The following is a 24,652-nucleotide window of genomic DNA, read 5'->3' as shown; positions in this document are numbered from 1 at the left end:
GTCTCATACCTCCCTGCCTTTTAAAGAATTGTCTCTTTAGCCATCCCCAGGGTGTTTCCCTCCAAATTCTGTAATCTTGGTGCAATCCTGAGCTTCTCTGAGCCTATTAACGTGGACGGGGGATGTCTGTCCCTGCCCTGCAGGGTCCTGAGAGTTCCACGAGTCTGATGTGCCCCTGGTGTTTGCCCTTTCCTTTTGCCTTTGCTTCCTCAGATATTACCTTATTTAATGGAAGAAAGTTCTGTTTATCAACTCTGGTAGGAGGTGCCTCAGAGCATTCTTTATGCTGTATGTCAGCTGCTAGATAAATGGTTTGTGCACACTGGACTGATTGTGCTGGAACACAAGGTCAATAAAAGCCCCTTTCCTTCCTCTGATTTGATTCATTATGAGGCAGGGTCATTGTTATCCTTCTCGTGGAAAATAATCCCCAAATATGGTCTTTGGTTCCGATATGTATCTGTATGTCTTACTTCAGTTCCAGAGTCCAAGACTGCACCCTATCTTCAATTGCATTTTCAGAGCAGATGTTAGAGTTTGAAGCTCTGAGAAACATTTTAGGCTCGTTCTTCATGCAACACTTGTTTGGGACTTCTGGATGATAAGCAAGTGTGAGCTAATGTAAACAGAAAACTTTGACTGCTCTTGGAATGGGAATTCTTTGAGACTTTATTGCTTAGCTTAATTTCACTAACATTATAACATTAGATAATTTAAGAGAAAGCTGGGGACGTTTCCATTGGATGGATCAAAATAAACCTGTGTGTAAACCTGGGCAAGCAGAGACAAAGTAAAGCACACCCAACTATTGACTGCACCTCTTTCATTCTTAAAAATGCTGTAATGTACCCAGAACTCTGAAACTCTTAAATGGCTTAAAACACTTCAGTAGCTTCCAGTTGCCCATGATTTAAAGGCCAAGTCCTCAGTATGACTACAAGCCCACGACCCTGCACACTGTAGCCTCTGCCAAGTCATCAGCTTTACTTTAGCCTGGACCTCACTCGGTGGATCTCTAGCTGTTGCCTATGTGTTCCCACTGACCACAGGGCTTTAGCAAATGCTGCTCCCACTGCCTGGAATACTCTTTTTCCCACTGGCCATCTGGTTAATTCTTTCTCATCCTCCAAGACTCAGCTGGAATGTAGTCTCCTTAGGTAACCACCCCCACCCCCGACCCCAGCCAGAGCAGGTTTCCCCTGGTCTACATACTCCATGCACTTTGCCTTCATATGGTTGAACTTTTCGTTTATTTTGTGATAGACCCGGGTGATTTTGTTCACCGCTATCCCCAGCACTGAGCCCAGAGTCTGGTATTTTATAGGCTCACAAGAAGTATTTACTGTACGAGTGATCTAGTATTTGCATAGTTATGAACTGTACTTGAAACAAAAAGAAAACTGCTCCTTTCCACTTTACCAAAATTTCAATCTTCTATCACTCTCCCACTTTGCTGTTCCTTCAGATCTTCAAAATGCTCCTACACGGTTTCTGTTTCTCCAGGTAGCTACAGAGCTTACTTCCTTACTTCCGGTATCTGCTTAAATGTTGCTTCTGCTGGGGCGCCTGGGTGGCGCAGTCGGTTAAGCGTCCGACTTCAGCCAGGTCACGATCTCGCGGTCCGTGAGTTCGAGCCCCTCGTCGGGCTCTGGGCTGATGGCTCGGAGCCTGGAGCCTGTTTCCGATTCTGTGTCTCCCTCTCTCTCTGACCCTCCCCCGTTCATGCTCTGTCTCTCTCTCTGTCCCAAAAATAAATAAACGTTGAAAAAAAAATTAAAAAAAAAATGTTGCTTCTGTAGAGAGGTTTTCCTGATCACCAATCCCAAACGGCAGCCTCCTTCAGACTCTGAAGGAGTCCCTTTATTTTGCTTTATATTTTCACAGCACCTGCTTCTATCTGACATTATGTTATTAGTTTAATTAGTTTAATTTTAATCGTTATTATTATTTTAATCAGTCTCTCCCAGTACATGAAATCCATGACAGTAGGGCTGTTGTCTCTTTTGTTCACTGTTGTTTCCTTGGGGCCTGGGGGAGTAGACTGATAGAATCCTAATAAATATTTTGAATTATTAAAATGAAAATAAGTCATCCTGTTTTGGGTTTGTCTGAAAATGTCTTTTTTAAAACTTTATTAAGTAATTGGGAAAAATTGACCAATAGAGTTGTATATATTTAAAGCATACAGCACAGTGATTGGCTTTATGTATATGTTGTGGGATGATTATTAAGATCAGGATCATTAACACATCCATCTATTAGTTAAACTGTGTTTCTGTTGTGTTCTCGTTAGAATGCTCAAGGTCTACTCTTAGCAACTTCCAAGCAAACAATACTGTCTTATTAATCACAGACACCATGTGGTACTTTAGAGCCTCAGAACTCATTCTTCTCAGAACTGAAAGTTTGTAGCCTTTGACATGCATCTGCCCATCTCCCCCCCCCCCCCCCCCCCCCCCCCCCCCAGCCCTGGGCAGTCACCATTCTACTCTCAGCTTTTTTTTTTTTTTTGGTCCTTGTCTGTCTGGTTTTACTTAGCATAATATCCTCTTTGTTCATTCAGGTTGTTGCAAATGGCAGGATTTCCTTCCTTTTAATGGCTGAATAATATTCCATTATATATATATATATATATATATATATATATATATATATACACATACACACACACATATCCCACATTCTGTATTTTAATATGGTTAAAAATCCATGTGCATTTTTATTAGGGTCTAAAGCACTAACACATCTTTGAATTTTTCTGACTTTTGCCTTCGTGAAGGCTAAAGGGAACATTTTTATTTTTTATTATTATTTTTTAATATATGAAATTTATTGTCAAATTGGTTTCCATACAACACCCAGTGCTCATCCCAAAAGATGCCCTCTTCAATGCCCATCACCTACCCTCCCCTCCCTCCCACCCCCCATCATAAAGGGAACATTTTTAGTTTGAAACAGTGAGTACCTTAATGCCAGGGTCTGTTGTATTTTTTTCTATTTATTTATCCATATATCTTGTATAGTTTCTGGAACAGTAAACAATGGGATTGCTAGGATATTATCACTAAAAAAATGTAGAATGATTGTAAATTATTGAGACGAGTATTCTTCTATAACTGATAAATTGGTCCTGAGGGAAATTGCAAAAGAGGAATTTTAAGAAAATAAGAGCATAATTGGAAAGACAATGTAGAAAGGCAGGTTGGTAGGGCCATTATTAAGATCTTAGGCTCTCGAATCAGACTGCCTGGGTTTAAGTCCTGGGTCTGCTGTTATAAGAGTTATAAATTATTGAACTTTTCTGTGCCTCAGTTTCCTCATCTGTAATCTAGGATTATTACTTACCTTCTAGTGCTTATCATCAGATTAAGTGAGGTGGTATACACTGAGTGCTTGGAACCGTTACTCTAAAATTTGAAAGGATGGTGTTCATTTGAATATGTATATTGTATTGTGTCTAAGAATCGGATTCATTTCGTAATAATCACAATAGGGAAGAATTACTTATGCTGTGTTTATTTATAGCTCCTTTTCCCTCCCTGTCTCTATATTTGCTCCCTGAATGGCTGCTTTGGTTGCTAGGAGAGGCCGGGATTTTTCTAGCAGCCAGGCCCAAGCAGCTGAGGAGTGTGAGAGGGAAGGAGTATGTGTTTAGCATGCAAAGACAGGGAACCTGGAGGAACAGAATTTTCCATAGTGGGACCTTGAGCAGGTGAGTTGTGGGGATACTTTTACCTGTAATTGCTTTTGTTTATGGCTTCTCTGTGCCCTAGCAGGATAAGATATACCTGAATAATATCCCTCTTTTCTGCCCACAGACCCTCCAAGACTCTATAAATACACACACACACACACACACACGAGAGAGAGAAAGAGAGAGAAAGAGAGAGAGAGAGGACTATTTTATTATCTGCTTAGGTAAGGTAGGAGTGAATTTTGATCCAATTCAGGATTTAATTATACAATTAAAACTCTAAATACATCTTAAGACTCAATGGAGTAGGTCACAAGGTCTCATTAATTTAAATGGAAGCTACTGAATAGAAACTACCAGAGAGCACTAGTAATGGTGTTCCACCCCATAGTGTTTAGCATCGTGTCGCCAACTACATATTTTTACTTATTTTTACTTATCTAACACTTGAATGGAATTTACTAAGTGACAGGCACTGTTGTAAGGCTCTGTAAATATTAAGTTATTTAATCTTCCAGCCTCCTTTAACATAAAGCGACTATCTTAAGTAATCTCTGGGGAAGTTGAATGATCCTGCCCAACATCACAGCCAGGAAGTGGAAAAGCCTGGATTTAAGTTCAGACAGCCTGACTGCAGGAATGTGTGTTCCTAAGCACTCTGCTGTGCTGCTTGATAACTGGTCAGCCACCGGTAGACTGAACTCATTGGCAGGAAGGAGAGATACTGTACACGACTCATGGCCGCTTTAGGAATGTTGTGATTTGTCCACTAGAATGTATACCTGGCAGTTAGCCCTCATCGCGCATGTAGTATTTGCCAGGTTTTACTCTGAACTGAATATTAAAAATTCTTGTTTTACATTTTTTTTCTAACTTCCACGGTTGTTTTCTCATCACTCAACACTTCTAAACAATTTTAGATGAGTCTTGAATACTGATAACAGATTTAATATCCAGAGACATTCTGAATCCTAACTGAATAGTTATGGAGTTTCTAGAAAAGAAAAAAAAATGCAAATTAAGAACATTTATGCCTTTGTATATTAGTGTCTTTGATTCCATTGACATCACAGGAAATGTATAAATGGAAAACGATACCTTAAGAGTATCCAGTTAGGATACGGCTAGTTCGCATGTTGTATGTCTGTGGCAATGTGAAACACTGGCGTGGCCTAGATTAGGAGTTTGAATATAGATGCATAAGGAGATGTATATTATGGATTTTTGAGGGTCTAATTTGTTCTGAACTCCCCAGCAGCACAAAAAGCAAGAAAGGGAGTTCTCTGATGATTGATTTTGTCAGTGGAAGTCCTTGCTCCTTCATCAACTAGTAATTCCAAATCCCGTATCTTCAGTCTTTATTTTTACAAGTATACACAGGTCTGTAAACAATACAGTGAATTTCTTTACCTACGTGTGCCTGAATTATTTTTCTAGTTTGTCATTTTAAACACTTGATATCCAAGTTATGTAGAATATTCCACATTTCCTATTGAAAGTAGATGTGAGAGGGATTACAGGATGGCCCGATGTCTTACTGTAATATTTTTTTCTGAAGGGGAAAGGTGGTTTGACCAAAAGAAATGCCCTCCTGTACTTAAACACAACTTCATTTATTGGATAATTAAGGAATTAGATGAATTATTTGATGATGGGAAAATGTATATTTTGCTTATCTACTGTTACAGAACAAATCCTCCCAAAATGTAATTGCTTAACAACAGTTTGTGTGGGTGTTCTATGCAGTTCCTCTGTTGGTTCCATTGGGCTCACTTATGTGGATGCATTCAATTGAAGTATTGTCTTGTCCAGAAGGTCCAAGATGGCCTCACGTATCTGACAGTGGGTGTTGACTCTAGGCGAGGGCCCTTTGAATCTGGTCCAGGTGGCCCTTTGTTTATGTGCCTGTGATAGAGTGGCATTTCAAGAGGGCTCCCCTAGATCATCTCATGCCTATACTGCCTACCCCTGGCCCATGATGGAAATTGCAGGAAGCCTCTTACACCTGCAATGTTCCTCTAACACTATCTGCTGAGAAAGCTTAACACTATATAGGAGAAATACTTAAAGGAATGCCATTGCTTATTGAAGGGCGCATTAGGAGCTAAGAGGCATTAAACCGATAGCTGAGACACTAACTCCAGGGTTTGGCCCAGCATACCTGAGGATGAGGCATTAGTAGAATAGGGCCACACCACTGCCATGGCATTGTCAATACCTTTATTCCCTCCATACAATACACTACAATACAATTCATTTTTCTGTACCTCAAGCATTGGTACATCTCCAGAGTGTGAAAATGAAATCCTTCAGTTCAATTCTTAACAGGCTCAGCATATTTATGGGAGAGCAGGAGCTGTGGTTTGGATGGGTTGGGATTTATGTTGGTATAGCGAGGGACCTGGAATTTTCCTGTTGGCATTATAGAGCCACTGGATATCTCTCCGCATGGCAGTTACTTAATGGAAATACTGTTTTCCAGAAGATCCACAGAGTGAAACTGAGGAAGGGAGCCATGTGTGTTTATCACTTCACCTGTTTTTTATATAGATATCCCAGCACTTGCCAGGAGAAGATAACTTAGTCCTTTCCCATGGGGAGAATTCAACTTAATTTGGGGACACACACACACACACACACACACACACACACACACCCACGAGTAGAAGGATCAAGGACTAGTAAGCCACACAGTGCTTATATGAGCCTCTGTCAGGTGCACAGAGAAGGTCCCCAGGGACAGTACAGAAGCCATGGGTAGGACAGGGACCTACCAGTGCTGCAGAACTTGAGGAACGGGCCTAAGGTGGGGTAGTGGGCACTAGGCATTATACTTCTCTGTGTGATGATTGTGCCATGGTCTATGCACTATGCAGGGTTCATGCAAAGTGACCTATATTTTCCTCCCATACAGACACTATGACAGGACTTGCTTGGAAGTGGCTGACATCAAATGGTCAGAAGGGAGGAAGAGAAAACAGTGATGAGGGTAAACAGAGAAAGGAAACTATGGGGGAAGTCAGAGGATTTAAACAAGGGGGAAATATGAAGGCCAAATTATCATATCGGAGGTAAAGGAATCAAAACATCTTAGGGGTGCCTGTTTGGCTCAGTTGGTTAAGTGTCCAACTCTTGGTTTCCATTCAGGTCATGAACTCATGGTTCATGAGTTTGAGCCCCGTGTCGGGCTCTGTGGAGACAGTGTGGAGCCTGCTTTCAATTCTCTCTCTCTCTGCCCCTCTCTCTCTCTGCCTGTCCCACATACTCTCTCTCTCAAAATACATATATAAACTTAAAAATAAAGAAACATTTTAGTTATTTTGCAGTGCTACATTCAACCTGTTTTATTCTTATGAATAATTCTTATGATATAGGATCGGTATGGTCGTATATCCCTTACCAATCATATATCCTTTTACATCAATTTATTTCATAACTTATTTAGCTAATAGTAATACTCTTGACAATTATTACCTTTTAAACTTAAATTTAATTATTTATTTTTAATCTCGGATTTCAGAATGCCCGCACAATCCTAGGAGAGGCTATAGCACAATGCCAATAAAAGAAAACCTCTTTTGAAGTGGCAGATATTTTCTTCTCTAAAACAGTAAGGTGATAGTTACAAGTCCAAGGTCTTGAAATTCAGGCTGCCTTTGCAATAAACTGTCAATCTGTGACACTATTATGGCCTATAATAAAATTATAAAGTAAAGATTTGAAAATGTGAGCTGTAGGTAACTTGGATACACATTGGTAACACTTGGCCATTTCAAAACTTCCTTTTCACAGAAATGGATACTTGCAGGATCCACATATTTGGTGGGTAAATTTTGAAGATTTTATATATATGTGTATTACTTAATCTCATCTTAGTGCTCTAGGGTTTCAGGAGAACCTTATCTATTCTCCGTAAAGCATTTGCCTCTCTGTCTACCCAGATCCTCTAACCTTGTTTATTCTAAATTTATTTTTCAATTTTTATAACAAAGGCTGCTTCATCCATACATTTCATAAACTGTGCTCCAACTAGCAGCAGTGACAGTAGTAGTGAGATGTCATTGGGTTGGCCTGCAGGGCTGTCCTGTCTTAGGACCCAATGACATAGTGCAGACTCTAGGCTGGACAGCCTGGGTTTCATCCTGGCTCTATGCCTTCCTGTTTGAATTAGGGCAAGTAATGTACTATTTCTGGGTTTCAGTTTCCTTATCTGAAATGGTGGAGCTGGTGGCAATAATGATAGTTTCCACTTCAACAGTTTGTTGTGAGGATTGAAAAGATAGATGATAGATACATAGGTAGGTAGAAAAATAGAGTGAGTTAGTAGATAGCACTAGCATCCTGAGTATAGCAGGGATTCAATAAATAGCAGCTGTTTCTATGCTGGGAGCAACAGCTTTATTCTTTAGGAAAAAAACTTTTCCCCAATCCACTCCCAAGACCGCTCCAAGTGGTTTAGCAATTCCCATGGCTTTAGAGATCTTACCTCTCCGGCCTATTTGGGCTGCCCAGACTTGGTGCTTCTCCAATAAGGTGGGCCACTCCCAGCATTCCTGACCCTGTTGGGAAAATGGCAGTGGGGCGGGGAGGGGGGGGGGTTCTCTTCATTGAAGCTGATCCAATTAGAATTCTTCCCTGAGAATGTGTTCAACTGGGACTCAGTGAAGAGGTGAAGCTGAGATGTGAAAGGCCCTGGAATGTTTGGTGGCCATGTTTGTGGCCGTGGTGGAGGTCCATCTGAGAGAAAGAGGCCAACACTTGTAGAGAACAGGAGGGAAATTTCTAGCAATGTCCAGCCCCTAGATTCCATTTTCCTTAAAACCCAGCTACAACTTTGCTTTCCTTGCATGTACGGAAGACTTTCAATGAAAACCTTCTAGTTGCCTACCGTTGCTACACGCCTTTCACTTGACTCAGTCCAGGTTGCCTCAGGGCACACTCTGAGACAAGGGTTCATGTGCAAGTGGTTTGTTACGGAGGGGGTCCTGGGAAACAAGAGTGGAGGAGTGGGGAAGTGAGACAAGGAAGGGAAGGCAGCAAAGAGTTTCTTGGGACAGGTCACCACTGGGCAACTGGAGGTCATTTTAAATGAATTACTAGCGATCCCACTCAAAAGGAGAGAGTGGGGTGATTATAGTAGCTCATAACCACCATTGTTAAGGGCTGTTCCTGGGTAATTCACTGAGGCTTCAGGCCTTTTGTGCCACTGCCAGAGAAGGTCTAGGGGGTTAAGAAAAATCCTCACATGTGCAAATTGTTAGAATTCAGGCCAGTATGCTCTGAAGAAGTAAGGGTGAAGGGGAGTAGGCAAGATACCTACAGAACCTTCTTTGACTCACAAGGGAAAATGCTCTAAATGCATGAGAAGTACACTTGCAGCGTGGCCTCAAAATCTTTGTGCAAGCCAGGCAGAAGCATATTTGATCCTCTTTTGGTTCTTTGAGCAAATCTAAAATTTTCCCAACTCTTCCTGGATGTAGTCTTCTTCTTCTTCTTTTAAGTTTATTTATTTATTTTGAGAGAGCCAGAGAGCGTGAGTGAGAGCAGGGGAGGGGTGGAGAGAGAGAGGGAAATAGAGAATCCTAAGCAGGTTCCATGCCATCAGCACAGAGCTTGATGTGGGGCTCAAACTTACGAACTGTGAGACAATGACTTGAACTAAAATCAAAAGTTGGATGCTTAACAGACGAGCCACCCAGGTGCCCTGGACACAGTCTTCTATGTCAATAGTTGGAAGTCATTATAAAGAAGTCCCAGGGGCGCCTGGGTGGCTCAGTCAGTTAAGCGCCCAGCTTCAGCTCAGGTCATGATTTCACGGTTCACGAGTTGGAGCCCTATGTCAGGCTCTGTGCTGACAGCTCGGAGCCTGGAGCCTGCTTCTGATTCTGTTCTCCCTCTCTCTCTGCCCCTTCCCCGCTCACAAATTCTCTCTCAAAAATAAAACAAACATTAAGAAGATAAAATTTAAAAAAGTCCCTGACAACTGGTTTTAGATTTTCCTCATAGTTAGATGGAGGTGAGAAAAAAAAAATTTTTTTTTTCACAGTCTCACCCGGAGAGACTTTCTGCCTCCCTATAGTTCTGGGCTTTGTAAATAAGACGGCAATGTGACATTGATGATGTAATGATTATTTGAAAATAGATGTGAAAGTAAGAGATGTAAATCAGAAGCAGATAGGAATCTTCTGTGAGAGTGTCTACTAGCTTGAATAAAGACTGTCTGAAGTTTACTTGGAAGTTGTTTGACTACTTTTTAAAAATCAGTCTTTTGTGAAGGAGCAAGACTATAAATTTTTATGCGATTTTATATTTAGAGGAAGGCATTTGTATAATTATATACTATAATTGAGAGATTGTATTATCCTTCTTTGCAGAATTACCATAATTACTTTATTTAGTTATGAACTTGAATTTTAAAAGCTAGTGATACTTGCCTTGACTACAAATACAAAATGTGTGATGTCAACCGATATGCTAGCTATTTTTTTAAACATCATTAGAGACAAGCAAATGGCAGTCAGTGTACAATGAGAAATTTCAAGGCTGTTGGGTCTGAATCTAATTTCTGTTTGTGACTCAAAGTAGGCAGTGCTTGATAATTTGATGGCTGGAGTGTAATCGCTGGGTGAATGAATGTAATCCATTCGTTTAATTGCCCAGACTCCTCACTGTATTTACAGTTAATTGGTTCTCATTATGGTCCTCCTAATAGATACCATAAAGGCAATAGGATTAGAGAAACCTGAAAAAGAACATTTAATTTGTGTTCTTTCTTGAAGCAGAGACCTAACAAGTGTTTATCTGGTTCATTTTTCACCATCTTCATGACAGGTTAAGGGGGAAAAAGTCTCCAAGGAAGGTGATTTATAAATTCTTTTCATTGTTTTGGGTTTTGACATTTTCTGTACCCAGAAAGCCAAAACCCCAAGTGTTCTTATGTCTAATTGAAGTCCTTTTCTTAAGACTTGAAATTCTTTCTGGATTTGAGTGACCATGCAAAGCAGCTGATCACTACCCACCATTTAACAGTTCCTCATAGAATGAAAGATTCTAAGTCTTTTCTTTTAAATTTCTTCTTTCTTTCTTAATAGCTCTAAACCTTCAATTCAGGCTTCTAGATACTCCACACGAAAATCTGCCCATACTAAACATTTTCTAATGTCTTAGGAAAGCCACATGGATTCGTCTGACTAGGAGGAATCCAAGTTCCTTTTTTAAAGTGTAATTTCAGTGCTGCATTTTTAGCTCAAATATATGCATTTTTTCCACATACGGGCTGGTTTTACTTCATTTCATTTACTGACTTCATTTACTGATGAAGCAAATTAAAATTGTAAATGTACCTAAAAGATTTTCCAGTCAGCCTTCTCTCGCCTTCCTCTTTCCCCATGGTTACCCTCCCTACCAATCCTGGAGCTTTCCTATATCAGTTGGGTTTCAGGTAATTTGCAAAGAATTTGATTGAAAATAAATTGGTTGTGGTGACAATGTAAACAGATAATGAAATTACTTTAAATGAACATTTCTCATCACTGATTTTTAAAATCTATTGTAATTTTCAGAAATGCTTATATTGTTTTTAGATACATAAACGTTTTTACTTATTTTTAATTTCTCTTCTTTCCCCTGTGTATTTGATATCTTATTTCTAGGTTATTTTCAGGTAGTGTGGGTACTGAACAGTGAAATGTGGGGCTGGTTAGGTTGATTAGGTAAATAATGGTAAGTGGTATTATAGTAATGAATTTGTTGACCTAAAAGCATATCCACGGTATACTGTTAGGTGAAAAGATAGGTTACCAATAGTATATGTATATTATGATAAAAACAGAAATATCTGATATTTTGCCAAATCTGGTATCATGGACTAAAAGTGAATTAACAATTAAAGGATGACAAAGAAAGATAAACAAAACAAAGAACAGCAAAGCCTCTAAGCCCCCAAAAGTTCAAAACTTTTTTATTACAGTTTCTTCTGTTGTTTCCTTATTATAAAAGCAGTATATTCTCATTGCAGAAAACAACAACAACAACAACAAAAGAAATCCTATCAGGAACATTCATAATCCTGCTAATCCAAAGGTGGGAAAAAACTCACAAAAACAACTTTGTGTGGCAATTTCAAATACTAAATCCTTTTCTACACAAATACACACGCACACACACACACACACACACACACGGATGTTAATGAATGCTGTTTTTGTACCTTTAGTTTTATATCCACGCTATGTTCTATTATCTGGATAAATCATAAATTAGTCAACCAGTCTCCTTTTTTAGTCATTAAAAATTATTTCCAGCTTCTCCCTAATTCATATCACACAGGGCGTATATAATTGGCTGCAAATCAATTAGAAATAAGAAGGCACAGAAATTTTTATAGCAAAATAATTATCAATATGTAGAAAATCCAGTAACTGGGAAAATTCATTAGTGACTAATTTTTCATTTTCTTAAAAGAAATTTCATTTTTCACCAGAGTTTTTCTTGACCATTAAAATAAGAATAGCTAGCTAGAAGTTCTTAGGACTTTATATGTATGAGTTTCAGAATTTAAACTACAGCAGGCTTAACTGAATTTTTTTTTAATGTTCATTTTTGAGAGAGTGAGACAGGGAGAGAGAGAGAGAGAGAGAGAGAGAGAGAGAGAGAGAACAAGTGGGGGAGGGGCAGAGAGAGAGGGAGACAGAAGATCTGAAGGGGTCTCTGTGCTGATAGAGGTGAGTCTGATGTGGGGCTCGAACTCAGGAACTGTGAGATCATGACCTGAGCCGAAGTGGGACGCTCAACTGACTGAGCCACCCGGTCGCCCCTTGACTGAATGCTTTTTGACTAAGCTTTCCACCAACTTGTTGGCCACTGGCAAGTAGGCGTGTTTATGGTACCTTCTCTAATTCACAGGGCCTTTCCTCCTAATCTGTTCATATACAATTCATGAAAGATTTTCATTATTTTCTGTTTAGGCTCTAGTCATACGAATAAAATTTTGTTTCCTTGCTTGTGGGTATCACCTACTTAGTAATATATATTTTCAAGTTCTGTGCTAATGAATTAAGGAGAAACAATCTGTGTTTTGATGGAATCGAGTGTTTGGCGTGAACCCTCTGCTGCTGTGTCGGTGGGGAGCAGCAGAGCAGGCCTGGAGAAAGACACAGGGAGCTGCAGGGGCCTCAGGAGCCTGGAGAAACGGGAAACGCGTGTGCTGGAGCGTGTGATGAGGCGTTTGACTAAGATACGGATTCACAGCAAGAGGGAGGAATTTCAACTTTTGTTTTCTTTTATTTAAACTCAAGTTATTTAACAGACACTGTAGTCTTGGCTTCAGGAGTAGAACCCAGTGATTCCGCTCTTACATAGAGCACCCAGCGCTCTGGCACCCCTGTGCCCTACTTTGCCGAGAGGGCAGGAGCCGTCAGAAGAGCACTTCTACTAGCTCTGCCTCCGTGCCTTCCCGCCTACCTGCTCCTGTGTCCCTCTAATGGCCCTGCACTCATGTGACTCTGCTTCCGTGGTTCTTCCATTTCCTGCAGGGCACCACTCCAGGATGCTCCCCTCTCGATTCTGCAGTATTAATTTCTCTGCTTCCACTGACTCATTCCTACCAGTTTGCTAGCATACTGTCATTTTCCCCATCTTTAAAACAAAAAGCCTTCTCTTTCTCTTCAGTTACTCACCCACTTTCCTCTTTTCTTTTACAGCAAAATTCTGAAAGGGAGGACTTGGCATATATTAGGTGCTCAGTAAATATTTGTTCAGTGAATGAATGAGTGAAAGCACTTAAAGGAGTAAGGCTTTGTGATTGTCCAGGTGTGAGCTGTTTTGGACCTGCTGTTAATGGAAATTAAAGAGAAAGGGGATCTGGGGGCAGGGGGTAAATGGGAATTCTCCATACCTTTCTTTCAATTTTGTTATGGACCTAAACCGGCTCTAAAAAGATCAAGTCTTTTAAAAAAGGGAAAGTAGTATATAAATTTCAAAGGAAAACTTAAAATCCTTGGTGACTTATTTTATGTGTATGTAACAGAGGAGAAAAAAAATAGACCATAATTTTAGGATTCCATGTTGGGTGATAAGATTAATTAGTGGTACAATGGATGGATATACTTGATAGAAGTGATTTGTTTTCTTGGTTCAATATTTTCATTTTCATTTTTTCATACATCTTTCCTTCTGTGGATAAAAACCCTATCATCTTAATGTTTCAGATATTTGTTGACCAAGTAACGTTCTCTTTCAAGATTTCTAACTCATGGTTGATGAATAACATTGAGCTGAAGTGGAATTTGCTTCTGTTCACTTTGAGTTTTAGTTCCTCTGTGAAGTTGGCTGAGAGCTGGAATGGGTTCACCCAGAGTCAACGCATTTAGCTCACTTTGCCTGAGGCATCCCAGTGTGTCTGTGACCCCAGCAGCAGCCGTTAGGTCCGCTCCCAAAATGGCTAGTGCTCACCCCCAGGCCCGAGCATCCTGGACTATTGGACACAACATATCCTTTACAAGAATTCCCTCCATAGGTAGATTGCTCCCCAGCTCCTCTTTTCTTTTTCTACCTTTCTTTTTTATTTGCAATTATATTTTATTTGGTTTGCAACAATTCCTCAAACAAATACAGAGTGGGTATTTATCATATTTTCTGGCTGTCCAGATGACTTTTGAACACACGTTCTATATTTGGAGAATGTCCCACCTTATGAGTATCCTCTCCTTAAGTAAGTCACCAGAAAAGTGTTTGCTTAGCCTTCCTTGCTGCTATAGCAATTGACTACCACATGGCTCAGACTCCATCACTCAGATAACCTCAGCAAGTCTTAGATTTGCAAGTGAAAATGGGAGAGGGCACCTGCTGGGCAGAGTCCCATTTGGAGTGAGGGCAGAGGTGGTGGTGGAAGACTGTGATGTTGGGATCCTGGTGACCGTAGCCCTGTGTCAGTGGTGCTAACTGTGCCAGCGGTGTTGTTCCTCACTCTACAGTCCCCGAGGCTGACCCTGGGGTCCCCCCAGAGACTCTGTAAGCTTCTTAATGGCCTTTAACAAGTGCCTTTTCTGGCATAAATGAGCTTTTGTGCCTCTGTGGCACAGGTGTAGTAGTAACAGTTTTTAAGGAGCACAGTAAAAATTAAAGAAAAGAGGAGACATCAAATGCACACTTCTCCAATTTCATCTTCACCAAAGTGAGAGAGGAATGCAAAAAATGGTAATGGATCTTGTATTTATAAGTAACATTTTTTTGAGCACTTACTATTTCAGGCATCGTGTCATATACTTTTAGTGGTCTTTTGAGGAGGACCATTATCTCTACTCTTAGATGGGAAACATGAGATTTAAACAACTTGCTGTCTTGCCCTGGGTTCCATAGAAAATGGAGCATAAATGCTGGCTCTCTATTGGGAATGGGAGGTGGTAATCCCAATCCCAGTTGGGATTGGTGGTAATCCCAACTGGCCAGAGCTTCACTAGGAAACAGCCAGTTACTTGGTCATGTGGGATGTCTCTGGACAGATCTTGAGAAACATCTGTGTATTAAAGGAGTCCACTGGGGGAAGAAGTGAGAATAATCAATCTCCTGTCTCTCATTGGTCAAAGATATCTACAGGACTTAATTTCTCCATGCTTCTGCATTGTGCTCCTCTACCCCATTGGAAGTGTTGCGAGGTCAGTGGTATCCTGCCAGTCTCCCATAGAGCAGTTGGCTGAGGCTGGGGTGCAGAAATGCCTGTAGCTTTCCCCAAGACTGCCATGAGGGAATTCATGACAGAGGCCAGTCCTCACTCTGGGTTACTAGACAGCTATCAGTGTTAGGAAATGGAGCTCTGTAGTGAACAAGATGATGAGGGTCCAGGAGGACAGGACAGATCTGGGAATGGGCGTATGTGTAGACACATCACTCTAAATTCTGCCTCCATCAGCTTACGACATTCTTCCTGGGCACCTATGTTTGTGTCTGTGCTTTCTCTTATCAAGACCCTAGTCATATTGGACTAGAGCCCATCCTAATCAAGTATAACCTCATCTTGATTATATCTGAAAAGACCCTATTTCCAAATAAGATTACATTCACAGGTACCAGGAGTTACGACTTCAACACATCTTTTTGGGGACACAATTCAATCCACAGTAGCATCTACGTGGTTAGGGAAGACATAGGGATGAATTTTCAAAGAAGGGGAAATGAATAATTTAGTTTTGAAAACGTTGAGTTTGAGTTGCTGTTGAGGCTGTAAGGCTATCATGTCCAATAAATAACCCAAAATATGTTTGAGGAGCCTCAGGAGAGAGTTCATGGCTGGTGAGGAGACACAGAGTCATCAGCATCTGGGTGGGATGCTGAAACAGACAAGTGCTGAGCAAGATCTTGAGGAGCCACAACATTTAGGGGGTAGGCACTGAGAGAGAAAGCCTTGGGGGAGAACTGGAGGGAGTTTGCAGAAAGGAGGTGGAAGAAGGAAAGCCAAGAGGAAATAGTGTCAAACAAGACATGAGAAAGTTTCTGAGAAGGAACACAATGCTTTTCCAAGGTCAACAGCATCCCTTTCTACAGAAGATGTAGAAAAACCAAGTACTGAAAATTGTCATTTTTGTATGGTGAAATCATGACTCAGTGGAAAGAACTGAAGGGTATCCCTTGGATCTGTAGATAGGCAGTGATTACCAAGAGTGATTTCAGAGGGAAACCTGAAGAACAATATCCCTTGGATTTGCAGATAGACAGATGGATTTCAGGGGAGTGGTAAGGGCTAATGTAAGACCTCAGGGAGGACAGTGATAAACAGTGGCAGGTCGAACTTTGGCAACAGCCAGTAGAGAAAACTGTGCTGTGGAAAAATGTGAACGGGTGGTGGTGGTTAGAAACCAGGAAATAAAGGATGTTGCTGTTCAGAGGGGAAGGAGCCATTGATGGAGAGAGTTTAAAGTGGGTGTGAGAGGGGGCCATTATCTGTGGAGCAAGCAGCAACTCAGGACTCAGCCTCCTACTTCAAACACAGGGCCTTTGTTTTGATCTCTTCTATTCATTGGGCATTTGCACATAATTTAATAAGAAGAAAGTGTGCTAGAAGATCTTTATAAACTATTGAATTAGATGTTCCAGCTCTAAAAAAGAGAAAAAAAACTATTAATCATTAACTATAGGTCTATGCAGAGTAATTTACAAGTAGTAGTTTGAATAAACACATTCAGATAATCCTGGTTTATTTAAGGTCATGTTTTCAAAAGGATCTTAACTGACAGGAATAGGGAATAACTATTATAACTGTAATTATTTGCATTTCAGTTCCTGACTAGCACTTATAATTTGGATATGTGTAAATTTCAGCTTTTAAATTTTGACTTGTATTTTTTTTTAAGTTTTTTTTTTTTTTTTTTTGGTTCCATTATAGTTAACATACAGTGTTATATTAGTTTCAGGTGTATAATACAGTGACTCAACAATTCTATTCATTACTCAGTGCTCATCATAATAAGTGTACTCTTAATTCCCTTCACTCATTTTACCCGCCTCCCACCCACGTCCCACCTGGTAACCACCAGATTGTTCTCTGTAGTTAAGATTCTGTTTCTTGGTTTCCCCCTCTCTCACTCTCTCCTTTCCTTTGATCATTTGTTTTGTTTCTTAAATTACACATATGAGCGAAATCAAATGATATTTGTCCTTCTATGGTTGACTTATTTCACTTAGCATTACACTCTCTAACTCCATCCATATTGTTGCAAATGGCAAGATTACATTCTTTTTTATGGCTGAATAATATTCCACTGTGTGTGTGTGTGTGTGTGTGTGTGTGTGTGTGTGTGTGTGTGTATCTCACCTGTTCTTTATCCATTCATCTACCAATGAATTGCTTGGGTTGCTTCTATAGTTTGACTAATGTAAATAATGCTGCAATAAACATAGGGGTGCATGTATCCCTTTGAATGCGTGTTTTTGTATTTTTTGGGTAAATACCCAGTAGTGTGATTACTGGATTGTAGGGTAGTTCAATTTTTAGCTTTTTAAGGAAGCTCCACACTGTTTTACACAGTGGCTGCACCAGTGTGCATCCCCACCAACAGTGCATTAGGATTCCTTTTTTTTCCACATCCTTGCCAACACTTGTTTCTTGTATTGTTGATTTTAGCCTCTCTGATGAGTATGAGGTGAAATCTTATTGTAGTTTTGATTTGCATTTCCCGGATGATGAGTGATGATGAGTATCATTTCGTGTGTCTGTTGGCCATCTGTATGTCTTCTTTGGAGAAAAGTCTGTTCATATCTCCTGCCCATTTTTTAATTGGATTATTTGATTTTGGGGTGTTGAGTTGTAGAAGTTATTTATATATACTAATTGATACTAATTTTGGCTTACATTTTTTTTAAAGCATTTCTCAGCCCTGAACTGTTAACATATGTCCATAGAGACTTTTACACCAAAATGAGATTTTAATGCTGGTTCATTTTTAAACTATTTTTTAAAAGTAATTTCTACACACAACATGGAGCTCAAAAGTATGACCCTGAGTTCAAGTGTTGCATGCTGTACTAACTGAACAAGCCAGGCACCCCTACTACTCATTTTTTAAAGTTCTCTGCTTAAGTAAACTTATTGGTAGTGATATGTTTTTGAAAAACATGTGTTTTTTGTTACTATTATAAAAGAAATTTATTTGGTTGGAAAAACTTGAAAAATACATAAATATATCAAGAAAAAATTATAATCACCCCGAACCCTACCATCTAGTGCTATTATTTCAGTATTTCTTCTCATCTTTTACTATGAAATATTTCAAACATTAATAAGTGCCTATATATGCACATCAAATTTTAATAAATTTGTTATATTTATTTAAGAAAAAAAATCTTTAAAGAGATAATGTTAGGGGCACCTGAGTGGCTCAGTTGGTTAAGTGTCTGACTCTTGATTTTGCTCAGGTCATGATCTCACAGTTTGTGAGTTCGAGCCCTGTGCTGACAGCACAGAGCCTACTTGGGACTCTCTCTCCTCTCTCTCTGTCCCCCCCCCACCTCAAAAAAATGGAGGAAAAAAAAAGAAATAATGTTATGGATTCAGTTGGAGGCCTTTCTCAACTCTATTTCTCTGTCCTCCCCAGAAGTAACCACTACCTGAAGTTGTTGTATATTCTTCCATGTTTTTAGACATTTACGATGTGTGGAGCTATTCATTGGTAGTATGTAGAAATGTTGCCAGTAGCTGACAGCCCTGCCTCAGCCAAGGCCCCCCATCAGGTGGTCTCAGCCGAAGCCCGTAGGAAAGTGCCCCATTTAAGGCCTCTGGTAAGGAAGAGGCCTCCGAATGGAGGTGCCTGGGCTAGAAATGCAGCCGTGCATATGAACATGGCTGGTTGGGGCTGTGGGGTGGGCTCAGTTCTTGACTGCAACTCCCTCTGGGAACTGTAACACACTGGCAATGCACTATGTCTGGTGTGGGGAGGGCAACTTCCCCTTCCTGAGATCTGCTAGTCAAAGCCTGGCAACTGCCCATGGTCAGACCTGAAGGATCACACACAGGATTTTGGCACAGTTTGGAGTCCTACTCCTCAATATGGTAACTATGTTTAACTCTTTGGCTAACTGCTAAAATGTTTTCCAAAGTGTTTGCACTATTTTATATTCCCACCGACAATATATGAGGATTCCAATCTCTCCTTATCATCAGCAGCACTTATTATTATTTGTCTTTTTGACTCTAGTCATCCTAGTGAATGTGATGTATTACCTCACTGTGGTTTTGATTTGCATTTCCTTGTGATTAATGATGTTGAACAACTTTTTTTTTTTGGCCCATTTTTAAATTGGATTACTTTTGTTATTATTGATTCATAAGGATTCTTACTTAATCTGCATACCAGGCCTTTATTAGGTATATGCTTTACAAATATTTTTCTCCCATTCTGTGGATTATTTTTTCACTCTCTTGATAGTGTTCTTTGAAGCACAAAAGTTTTTAGTTTTCATGAAACCCAACTTATTGATTTGGTTGCTGTGCTTAAGTATCTTATCTGAGAAATCATTGCCTAATTCAAGGTCATTAAGACCTATATCTATATTTTCTTCTAATAGCTTTATAGTTTTAATTCTTATGTTTAAGTCTATGATACATTAGAGTTAATTTTTATATATGATGTGAGATAGGGTTTTAAGTTAATGCTTCTGCATGTGGATATCTGGTTGTCCCAGCACTATTTGTTTAAAAGACTATCCTTTCCCCACTCATTGTCTTGGCATTGTTATAAAAAATCAATTGACCATAAACATAAAGATTTATTTCTGAACTCCCAGAAATATGCCACCCTTAGGCCTGTCACACAGTCTTGATTACTGTAGCTTTGTATTAAGTTTTGAAATCAGGAAGTGTGAGTTGTCTTTGTTCTTATTTTTCAAGATTGTTTTGACTGTTCTGTGTCCTGTGTGTTTCCATGAATTTTAGGATCAGCTTGTCAATTTCTGCAAAAAACCCCAGCTGGGTTGAATCTGTACATCGACTTTGTGAATGTTCCCATTGTGATAAGCAGAAAAATGAACTCCCCCATACCCTACCTTCTGCCCCAAGATATTCACAATCCTGATATAATCCCTGGAACCTGTGAATATGTTGTTACATGGTAAAGGGGAATAAGCAGATGGAGGTGGGTTCCCAATGTAATGATGCCTTTAAATACAAAACAGAAGCAGAAGAGTGTCAGAGTGATGTGCTGTGTCAAAGACTGAACTGGCTCATTGCCACGTAGTATTCTACTGGGTATATAAACCACAATTTCTTTATCCTTTCACCAGTTGATGGACATTTAGGTTCTTCTACGTGGCAATAAGAAAGAATGAAATATGGCCTTTTGTAGCAACATGGATGGAACTGAAGTGTGTGATGCTTAAGTGAAATAAGTCATACAGAGAAAGACAGATACCATATGGTTTCACTCTTATGTGGATCCTGAGAATCTTAACAGAAGACCATGGGGGAGGGGAAGGAAAAAAAAAAAGGTTAGAGAGGGAGGGAGCCAAAACATAAGAGACTCTTAAAAACTGAGAACAAACTGAGGGTTGATGGGGGGTGGGAGGGAAAGGAGGGTGGGTGATGGTATTCAGGAGGGCACCTGTTGGGATGAGTACTGGGTGTTCTATGGAAACCAATTTTTCAATAAATTTCATATTAGAAGAAAAAGACTGAACAGGCTATTGCTAGCTTTGAAAATGGAAGGGACCATAAGTCAAGGATTGGTGGTAGTCTTTACAAACTGGGAAATTCAAGGAAAGAGCCCTCAGAAAAGAATAAGCTTTATCAAAGCTTTGATTTTAGCCTAGCAGAATTATTCTGGAACCATCTAGAACTGGAAGATAATACATTTGTGTTTTAAACCATTAAGTTTGTGGTAAGTTGTTGCAGCAACAAGGGAAAATTAATTCAGCTATCTTAGCAATATTGAGTCTTCCAATCTTTGAACACAAGATGTATTTCCCTTTATTTAGGTCTTCTTTGTTTCAACAATGTTTTTATGATTTGCAGTGTACAAGTAGTGGTGCATTTCTTTTGTTATTTTTATTCTTAAGTATATTATTCTTTTATGATGCCCTTTTAAATGAAATTGTTTTCTTAATTTAATCTTGGATTGTTCATTGCTAGTGTATAGAAATATAATTGATTTTTGTATATTGATCTTATATCATGCAGCCTTAGCTGTAATTGTTTTTGTATATTTCCTAAGATTTTCTACATACAATATTATGTCATCTGTGAATAGAAATAGTTTTTCTCCTTCTTTTTTTTTGAGTGTGAATGCCTTTTATTTTCTTTTCCTGCCTAATTGCCCTGGCTAGAAACTCCAGTACAGTTTTTAATAGAAATTATAACAGCAGACATCCTTGTCTTGTTCCTGATCTTAGGAGATGTTAGGGAAGTATAAACTAAAAAGAAAGTCTCCTGCCAACCCAGACAAACTCTCCACAGAAGTTAAAGAAAAATAAAACTGTTTTATTATTGAATAAGCATTGAACCAGAATGGGATCTACATCACAGGTATTCGCTAAAGAGCATGTACAGATAGAATGGTAAAACTAAGCAGATGCAACCCAATACATACATGTTCCCCAAATAAATGAAAACTAGTCTTTAAGTAAGAGGACTTGACAACAGCATTTGTCACACATAGTTCATCCTACATTCACTTGGTAGTTGGGGTGGCCACCTGTGTTTGCTAATTGCCTTTATCCAAAAGAAAAACAAATTACTCATATCTTTATGACCGGAGGTAGATTTGTAACTTGGAACCAGGTGCTAGCTGAAGTTAGACTCCTACCCTCCCATGGAAACCAGGGGTAGGGGCTCTGAACTCCTTGATGATTACATTCAAAGAGATGGCTCCCAGATCCTTAAGAAAAAGACTCCTGGTTGTAAAACTGACCAAGAGGCTTATTTAGGTACATCTTCGAGGGACAGAGAAGGAATTCACAATGACAAGTTTTCTAAGGTAAATGCACTAAAAAGAATGGGGGGGGGAGGCATTGGAAAGTTATCTTTGCATCAGGAAACATTCTGTTTTTTTTTTCAAATATGTTTGTATTTACAGTTATGGGGGCACTCTTTTGGTTTTTATCATTAAGTATGGTGTTGCTTGAGGATTGTATAGATGCCTTTTATTAGGTAGGGAAGTTTCCTTCTGTTCCTAGCTTGTTGAGTGCTTTTATCATGAAAGAGAGTTGGATTTTGTCAAATGCTTTTTCTGCATCTATTGAGATGATTTCTCTCACTCTGTCAATGTAGTATATTACATTGATTGATTTTCATATTTTGAATCAATCTTGATTTCTGGGAGAAATCCCACTTGGTCATGGTGTAGAATCCTTTTTATATGTTGTTAGGTTCAGTGTGGTGGTATTTTGTTGAAGTTTTGATGTCTATATTCATAAGAGATATTGGCCTATAGTTTTCTTCTCTTGTTAGGTCTTTGGTTTTGGTATCATAGTAATACTGTCCTCATTGAACGAGTTACAGTGTTTCTTCCTTTTCTATTTCTTGGTACACTTTGCGAAGGATCACTGTTCCTTCCTTACAATTATAGAATTCACCAGTGAAGTCATCTGGTCCTGGCTTTTCCTTGTGGGTAGTTTTTTGGTTATTAGTTTAATTTTTTGTTATTGGTCTATTCAGATTTTCTTTTTCTCTTTCATTCAGTTTTGGTATTTTTGGTATTTTTGTATGTTTCTAGTAACTCTTCCTTTCCCTCTAGGCCATCTAATTTGGTACAATTGTTCTTAGTATTCCCTTATTTATTATTATTATTATTATTATTATTATTTTACTTCTATAAGGTCAATTCCTTTTTTCATTTCTAATCCCCTCTTTCATTACTAATTTTAGCAATTTGAGCTCTCTCTCTCTCTCTCTCTTTTTTTTTTTGTCAGTCTAGCTAAAGGTTAAAGGTTGTCAATTTTGTTGATTTCTAAAAGAACCAACTTTGGTTTTTATTTCTTTTCTATTCTCTATTTTACTTATTTCTGCATTAATTTTTTTACTACCTTCTTTCTGCTTGTTTGGGGTTTTTAGTTTGCTCTTCTTTTTCTAGTTTCTTAAGGTAGTAGGCTAGGAAATATTTTTAAGATTTCTTCTCATAGTATGGGCATTTACAGCTATAAATTCCCCTGTAAGCACTGATATAGGGACATCCCATTTGTTTTTTCTATGTTGTATTTTTGTTTTCATTCATCTCAGAGTATTTTCCAATTACCCTTTAATTTCTTTATTGTTTATTTAGGAATGTGTTGTTTAATTTTCACAGATTTATGGATTCCCCAGTTCCTTCTCTTAATGCTGCCTAATTTCATTCCAGCATGGTTGGAGAACATACTTTGTATAACTTCAATCATTTTAAGTGTATTGATTTTATTAGTTTTTATATGTATCATTCTCATTGTCTTTATTTCCTAAATCATTTTTTTAACGTTTATTTATTATTGAGAGACAGAGAGACAGAGCATGAGCAGGGGAGGGGCAGAGAGAGGAGGAGACACAGAATCCGAAGGAGGCTCCAGGCTCCGAGCGGCCAGCACAGAGCCCGACGTGGGGCCCGAACTCACAAACCGAGAGATCATGACCTGAGCTGAAGTTGGACGCTCAACCGACTGAGCCACCCAGGCGCCCCATTCCTAAATCATTTTTAAAATTTGATCTCTTTCACGTATAAGTAACTTATAAATTTTTTTTTTATATCTCAGTGTTTTGGGGCTTTTTCTTTGAAGATTATTTTTTTATTTGATTTTATTATGTCATAGAATATACCTTACATAGTTACAGTTTTTCAGAATAAGTTAAGAAATTCTTTATACCTTAATGATTCAGATAATCATTCACCCCCAAATTGGTGGATTGATACAATAGTTATTTGCTCAAATTCTGCAATTTGGCCAGGTCTTTTTGAAGGGTAGCCAAGTGAGCAGCTCAACTAGGGTGGGAGAAATCTCTTCCAATGATAGCAATGATGGTCATTTGCTAGGAACTTACCTGGGCTATTGGCTGAGTCCTTGGTTTACTTCCATGTGTTCTCTTTACATGGCTAGATCAGGCTTCATCTCCTACATTATGGTGGTTGAGAGCTGAGAGGGAGTGTCTCAAGAGTTAGAGTTACAAAATAAAGCCTCCATATACAAGCATTCACCCACCATCTGTTAGCATAACACTTGCTAATATCTCATTGGTTAAAGCCAGTCACATGGCCAAGCCCAGAAATATTGTATGAAAGGAGTACACAAGGGCATGCTTATGAGTAAAAGTATTTTGTTGACAAGTTACCAAGAGAATGGTCAGTCTGTTACACATGACATGTAGTTAAGTTTATGCAAGCTTTATATATTCTTTGAAGAACATGTGTTTTATTTTTAGGCCACAGAGCTCAATAGATGTTTATCCAACTATATTTATTGGCAAATTATTCAGATCTTCTATATCCTAATTTAGGTCAATGATAAATTGGT

General features: G+C 39.1%; 1 protein-coding gene across 20 annotated transcripts in view; it reads left to right on the top strand.

The window, feature by feature from the left end:
* NEK10 (NIMA related kinase 10) overlaps nt 1-24,652 on the top strand; it is a 230,936-nt gene that overhangs the window by 95,977 nt on the left and 110,307 nt on the right. The window contains exon 24 of one of the 20 annotated variants that reach the window (XM_045037711.1): nt 3,583-3,712. The exons of 17 other annotated variants lie outside the window; for them this stretch is intronic. In XM_045037711.1, the coding sequence (XP_044893646.1) occupies nt 3,583-3,655 (73 nt within the window). In that variant the 3' untranslated portion in view covers nt 3,656-3,712. Of the gene's footprint in view, nt 1-1,503; nt 1,639-3,582; nt 3,713-24,652 lie in introns of those variants that run through there. 2 more of the 20 variants (XM_006936474.4, XM_045037713.1) reach the window with 2 other exon arrangements.

Source organism: Felis catus, chromosome C2, assembly GCF_018350175.1.
Source record: "Felis catus isolate Fca126 chromosome C2, F.catus_Fca126_mat1.0, whole genome shotgun sequence".
NCBI lineage: Eukaryota > Metazoa > Chordata > Mammalia > Carnivora > Felidae > Felis > Felis catus.
Note: the sequence above shows the minus strand (reverse complement) of the source record. Positions and strands in the feature narration are given on the sequence as shown.